We start from the raw sequence: 7,178 nt of genomic DNA on the forward strand, positions 1-7,178 counted from the left end.
CCGGGCCACAGGGATGCTGAGAAGACTCCAGTCTGGATGGAGATAGAGAAGCAGGTAGCTGGTGTGGTGACAACAGAAGGGCCTGCACTATGGCAGAAAGGGAGGACCAGTGATGCAGGAGCTCAGCAGGGGACCAATTGCCTGGGGGAATCAAGAAAGAGGCATAAGTTGGATCTTGAGGTCTGCAGTGAGGGGGAGAAAGGGCATTCCTGGCAGAGGAACCAGCATGGGCAAATGTGGTGGTGAGAGCTCTCCTGAAAGGGTAAGGCAAGATGGAGTGTAGTGGCCTCTGTGGCTTTATTTATTGTGTGGCCCTTATCTAGACTGTCAGTTCCATGTGGGGAGGGCCTGGCCTGGTCCATGGATAGTTAGTTACAGATCCATCTGGCCTGCACAAAGCCTGGTTAGCATGGGGGTTGAGTGAATGAAGAGTGGGCAATGGCCCTATGGTGACTACAAGTGAGAGAGCAGAGCATCTATAGTTCATATCTGCTTCTGAGTGCCACTGCCCTCTCCCCAGCACCTTGTGGGTTTCAGCATAACAGAACTGACAAGAACTGACCCTGCCACTGGCTCCAGATGAGGTCACAGGCCCAGAGAGGGCAAGAGGCTGGCCCCGGGTCACACAGAAAGGCCAGGGCAGAGCTGGATGGAGTGAAGTATCCTCCTGCAGTGTGAACTTCCAGGAGGTCTAGGGTCTCAGAGACCAAAGGGCAGGGGTGAGTGGAAGGAGAAAGAGAAAACAAAAGCCAGTGAACAGGCAAGGGGTGGGGGCGGGGGCAAACAGCGGCTGCCCAATTCCCAGGCATCCAGGGGAAAGCCTTGGAGCCTCAAGCTGAGCCTGGTGGGTACTTAGCATCCAGAAACAATGCCTCTTAGGCCCCCACTGGCTGTGACAAAGCTGGTCTCATCCAGAGGCCCTGAGTGCTGCCAGACAAGGCACCCTGAGGGCCTGAGCGATGGCCACGTTCTAACTCTAGGCAGAGCATACATGAGAGGAGGGACGGAACTGTGTCTCGGGACCTGCTCTGGGTCTGCTTGGCCACCCCAGCCCTTCTACCTGTCCTCTGCTGTGCACCTGGCCCCTCCCCCGAGGGCAGGCAGCTTAGAGCTGGTGAAGAGAGGGATCTGGGGAGTAAGGGCAGACCCTTCCCCACAGGACTACTGCCAGAGGGCAGGAGGAAGTGCAGGAAAGCACTTTGTCAAGGACTACCCCCCATCCTGGTCCTGGGTAAGCACTGACCTGTTACCTTTGCTAATGTGCTTCACAGGAAAGTGCAGGCCCCTGTCCAGGCCACCCAGTGCCAACCCAGGCCAGAGCTGACTCTAGAGTGGAGTCAGATGGGAGGTGGAGAGGGGCTTTCTCAGCCCAGGGCACAGAGCTACCTTACTGACCACGCACCGGGCCTTCACGGAAGCACCCTGGTTCTCAACCAAGGCCCTCATCAGACCTGCAGGGGACAAGCCACACTCTTCCTCACCCAACCTGCAGGCAGCAAGTTCCTGACTCTCCTGTGGTTCTCCTGACTGTCCTGTGTTGGGTGTAGAGGTCCAAGGCCCTGGGAAGGGGACATTGTTGCTCTCTGAAGACACGTGTGCCCTGCTATGGGCCTGAGAAAAGGATGGTTGAGAGCCATGCCCAGACTCTCCCCTCCAGCTTCCCTCTGTGATACGATACAACAATGTAACCATGGCCCCCTCCCTGCTCAGAACCCTCAATCACTCCTCATGGCCCATGTGCTTCAAGGAGACACTCCTCCTAGCACTCCAGACAGCCGCTGCCTTGAATCCTGTCTACACCTCCAGTCTCATCGCTCACTCCTCTCACTCGGGGCTCAGGCCAGACACAATCACTTTCAGCAAAAGCCTCCAGTCTAGCAGAGTACCACAGCTGGGCTTTGTGGCTGGATTGTCTGAGTTCAAGTCCAGCCTCTACCCCTCACTGAGTTTTGCCTGGCATGTTATTCGGTGACTCAGTTGCACTGTATGAACAATGGGGATAATTAACTTCACCTCTCACTGTGAAGGTAAAATAAGCTAATGCCTGCAAAACACTTGGATCTGAGGCCCAACATTTGCACACCTGGAGTGCTCTTCCCTCCTTGATCACCTAGCAACCCCCATTCACAGTATATGCATGCTGCAGTCTGCGGTGACCCTCCCATCACTGGGCCATCTTTCTAGGCTGGCCCTTGGCACTTTATATTGACACTGTCTGTTCATGTGGGTCTCCCCCACAGGTCTGCAGGCTCCCAGAAGGCATAAACTATTTCTTACTTGGCTTTGTGCCCTACTGCTTAGGGCAGTGGCCACACAGGATCCATAATTCATTCATTCAATGAAGATTTACTGAACAATTACTATATGCCCAGCACATTTCTACGTGCTAGAAATAGCAGCAACTAACACACTGTCAAACCTTGTGCCCTGGTACAGCTGACATTTTAGTGGTGAAAATGAACCAATCAACCAAGTTTGGACACAGTGGTGGGCAGACAGATGCAGGGAAAGGATGAGAGAATGTCAAGGTGGGATCTACACTTGGTTAGAGTAAAGCCCTAGAGCAATGGAGAAAGGAGCCACGTGAGTTCCAGGCAGAGTAAGTGAATGAATGAGCACATGTCGAGGGAGGAAGGAGACTTGCTTTAGCCCCACCACCTGAAACTGTATTTCATACTCAATGCAAATTTCCTTCAGTCCATCTTCCCATGTTCAATGTGCTGGGCCAGTGAGAGGGTGGTTACCATGCTAAGTGTAGTTTCAGTCAGAAGAGGGTTGACCTTAATTACAACATCATTAATTAAGCTGTCAGTACAATAATGACCTTGGTTGTTAGCAAGTTTGAATAAGAAACTGATTATTGGAGGCCTCATGATTTCCCCCCATCCTATCTAATAAAGAGGGAATATGCTAATTGACTGTCACACCCTTACAAGATGGCAGCGTCCACAGCCACATGATGGCAGTGCCTAGTCCCCTCAGCCCCGCCTCATCCATCCTCAGTCCCCCAGGCCCCTCAGCCCCACCTCATCCAGCCTCAGTCCCCCAGTCCCCTCAGCTCTGCCTCATCCAGCCAGAGTCCCCCAGTCCCCTCAGCCCCACAGGGGAGGGCAGTTGGAGGTGATCAGGCCAGCAGGGGAGGGCAGTTGGGGATGATCATGCTGGCAGGGGAGCAGTTAGGCGTCAATCAGGCCAGCAGGGGAGCGATTAGGGGGCTATCAGGCAGGCAGGTGAGTGGTTAGGAGCCAGCAGTCCCAGATTGTGAGGGGGATGTCCGACTGCTGGTGCAGGATCGGGCCTAAACCGGCAGTTGGACATCCCCTAAGGGGTCCCAGATTGAAGAGGGTGCAGGCTGGGCTGAGGGACCCCCCCCCCCCCCGTGTGTGAATTAATAATCTTCTCATACTTTGTCATCCTCTATCCTATTCATCATGCCACCTGTGTATGTGCGTATGTGACCTGCCCCCCTCAACGCGGAGTCCAGAACACAGAACACCATCTTGGGACCCATGCCAGGGGTTCAGAAGGTGGAGGAAAGACAATAGGAGATGGGGAGGTAGGAAAGGGGTGGGGAGGCCTGCTGGCCCTGCCATGCACCATGGCACCAGAGCAAGTTTGTTCAGGTCTGGCATGGGGCGTGATGGGAGAGAAAGATCATTGCCATGTACAGCAGGAAACAGCCCCCTGACCCCAGTTAAGTTCTTACCCCTCTCTAGTCCCCATCTCCTTCTCTGTAAGGTGGAAGCCGTGAGAATCACTGAGGTGACCAGGCTGAGAAGGCTCAGAATCCAGTGTGGCTCTGAGGTTGGCTATGATGGTCCCGTGCAGACTTCTCAGCTACCATGTAAGTTATATACGTAGGGACGCTCAGCTCCCTGTCCCTCCCTTCTCCACAGGACAGCTCTGATAACAGTGAGGTTACAGTAGCAGGTGCTGGGAGAGCTCTGAGTTGGGGGTGGGTGCTGAGCCAGGGTAAAATGGTGAGCAAACAAACACAAATACCCCTGTGCAACCTCAAGCAAGGCTTTCCCTACGTCTAAAACTTTCTATAAAAACAGAAGCAATCACCTCTCCAGCCACTCTCTCCCCAGTCTCTTTGCAATCTCTGGTGCCCATAGGTCTGGTGGCAGCATGTGGAGGGATGGCCTGGATGTCATGATGCCAGATTGTGAGAGCCCAAGAGCTGGAGAAACATGAAAAGACCCACAGGAATGGGAGGCAGGGAGCATGGAGCCCCTGATAGACCCACTCATCACCAGCCCAGGCAAGTGGGCAAGACAAATTTAGTCCACCGGTCAGTGAACCTGCCTGGAGTCATGTGTTAAAATGCAGGCTCCTGAGCCCCCAGCTGATCTGTACTGGTGTTGCAAGGAAAATTGAAATCTGTATGGTAGCCATATCCCTGGCAATATCATGATCGGAAAGGCTTGGGTAGTGGGAACAGCTGCACCCATGAACATCAGCCACGGCTGTGCATGAAAATCACACAGAGAGTAATGAGATCCCGACACTTGAGCTCTACTGCAAAAACCCCCAACCCCAGCTGGTACAACCCAAGTTTCTATGGGAATTCTGCTGAGTCTCAGTTTGCTCATCTCTGAAATGGAGGTCTTAGTGGTTGCCAGACAAGGCAGTTCTAAGGTTCCCATCACTGAGCCTCAGGGTCCAGGCACTGGGCCATGTGCACCCGTCAATTGTCACATTTCACCCTAATGACATCTCCCCACCCCCAGTGTTTGACATCCCCTGAGTTTTGCAAATTTCTCTGACATCGGCTCCTGGCCCAGGCAGGACGAAGACAGCTGCTCCGGGAGGACCTGTTCCCGGGAACAGTGGCAGGCGTCTTGCACTGGGTAAGGATTCATGATTTGTTTCCAAAAATACCTCCAGGTTCTTGTCACAGGGAAGGAGAACTCCAGCATGTTCTGTTCACATCAACAAACCAGTCTGTGGGCTTTTCATTAAAAGAGCAGAGGAACATCACAGCAAACCAGAGTTCAGGCCACCTCCATCCCATTGCTTTCCTTAGTGCTCCATGAATGAGAGCGCTTTCCCACAACGAAGGGGGGTGGGTACTGCTTAATTAGGGGCTCCACAGGCCCTTGTCATGGTGCAAGGGGCTGAGAGGCCTTGGAGTGGCCCCCATATGTACCCCTACATATTGCCGCAGGCCTCCCCTTCCTCATCCTGGGGACTGAGCCCAGCTCAGGAGGATCCAGCTCTGCTCTAACCCACAAGCCTGAAGACACTGAACAGCCCTCACACGGCCCAGGCAGTGGGCAAGCTGGGTCTCAGCCCCTATGCCCTTGGGTCCCAGCAGACGGTCCTGCAAGGCCAGAAACCAGAGGTTGTTCAACTTAGAAGAGCACAGTGCAGAGCCCCAGAGAAATTTGAGGGAAGCTGGCATTCTAATCCTGTTGCCTCAAGGAAGCCTGGCTTAACGGGCAGGGCTTCGGTTTCCATAAATACCAGGCCCATGATGTCACCACTGTCACCACCCCCTGCAGACTTTAAGAGCTTCTGCTGCTGGCATTAGGTCCAACAGACAGCACTCTGCTGCTGACTCACAGAACACCTTGCCCCCTACTCATGGAAGTGGGATGGACCTTCACCTGTCCCTGGAGGACAACATCCTGTCCCACCCCAGCCTTCCTGCCAACCTTCTACCAGGCATGGCTGAAGTGCCAGTCATGGATGAGCTGAGCACAAAGGCTTTTTCCAAATAGACACGCTGAGGTCTATACCAAATGCCAAACTGGTAACAGTGAGTCTGGGGACCCTGTATATGGATTGGGGGCAGGGATTACCTGCCCTTAGAGATAGGAAATTTTACAGCCTAAAGAGACCTGCTTTTTCTCATCATCAACACTAGCAAACACCTCTGCTGCAAAGGACCAACGCTGGCTGGCCTGTCTGCGGGGTGGTCAGCTCCCTCTGCAAGGCAACCTACCCTCCCCCCACTAGCACTTCACTCCAGCTCCGAGCTCAGCTGGGTCTCCTCTGGTCTCTGGCCTCAAGGTTTCAAGCATAAATCTGCCACATATACTCACAAATAGCGTCTTCTGCAAGCCATCCTGTCTGGGGCAGTTTTCCCCTTCTGTCTCTCCCTCTCCAGCTGTGGTTAGAGGAGGGGCAGAACGCTCAGGCGAGTAGAAGGGAATAAAATTAAATCGAGGGGCGAATCACATCCCGGGGGTGGCGGGCTCCTCCAAGAGGGCTGGGGTGGGAACAGTCGTGGGCTCCGAGGGCCCCAGCACACAAGGCTCACACCATGTCCAGGAGCCTAGACCTCAGGTTGGGCGGGGGCTTCGGCCTAGCTGCTACCTGGGACCACCTCGGTTTGTTTTTTTCCCTTCTGCACATCAGGGGTAGGCTCAGAGAGTCTAGGCTCGTGAGTCTGCGCCAGGATTTGCTCTCCCAGAATCTGGAGGAGGGGCGGGCGCGCGGTAGCCCTCCCCCAGCGCGTAGTGCGGCCAAGCTGGACCAATCACTGAGGCGCTCGTCACCACGGCAACTGCAGCATCAGGCGCCTCGGCTGCAAAGTCACCCACCAGGCAGAGGGCGCCGCACGCGATCGTGTGCCGTGGATGCATAGGGTTGGCGCCTTGGAGTCAAGCTGACCATTCCAAAACTGGCTCTGCCTCGTAAGGACCATGAGACCTTGGAAGCAGAGGGAGCAGCCCCAGCCCTCTGAGCCTTTGACACAGTTCCTGTGCGATGGAGGGTGGTCATGGAGGAGTCAGTGGTGATCCTGAGGCCTGTGTGGGGTGTAGCAGGGCAGGATGCACCAGTCATTGACACTATACCACAGACAATGGGTCTGAGTGTACCCTAGGTTGTGGGCTCCCTCCCTCACCTAATAGGTGCTGTATGTGCCTCCCCCCCCCCCCCCCCCCCCCCCGCATCTCCCACACGCACATCTCCACCCACCCCCAGCCCCTGCACCTTCTCAGCAGGCAGTATACCTGGTGGTCAAGAAAGAGAGCCGCTTCTTCCACTAGCTGTGACTTTGGGCAGATAATTCAACTTCAGCCTCCTCCACAGGTGTTAGCTAGTGCCGTTGTTGCTGCTCTTTTAGAGCCAGGCTGAACTGCTAGAAAACCCACAGACCCCAAACCCTCTGGCGCTGAGATGAGGAGGCCTGGGCTAATGCTCCCCACCCACAACCCCAGCCATGA

The 7,178-nt window shown here is 54.8% G+C and overlaps 1 protein-coding gene across 1 annotated transcript in view; it reads right to left on the minus strand.

Moving 5' to 3' along the window:
* IQSEC1 (IQ motif and Sec7 domain ArfGEF 1) overlaps window positions 1-6,392 on the minus strand; it is a 189,316-nt gene extending 182,924 nt beyond the window's left edge. Inside the window, exon 1 of the mRNA XM_070405876.1 lies at window positions 6,051-6,392. Within this exon, the coding sequence (XP_070261977.1) occupies window positions 6,051-6,073 (23 nt within the window). The 5' untranslated portion in view covers window positions 6,074-6,392. The remainder of the gene's footprint in view (window positions 1-6,050) is intronic.
* Between the last annotated feature and the right edge of the window lie 786 nt (window positions 6,393-7,178).

The sequence above is a fragment of the Myotis yumanensis genome, unplaced genomic scaffold (genome assembly GCF_028538775.1).
Source record: "Myotis yumanensis isolate MYYU_CA2020_CCGP unplaced genomic scaffold, mMyoYum1.0.hap1 SCAF_2, whole genome shotgun sequence".
Lineage (NCBI taxonomy): Eukaryota > Metazoa > Chordata > Mammalia > Chiroptera > Vespertilionidae > Myotis > Myotis yumanensis.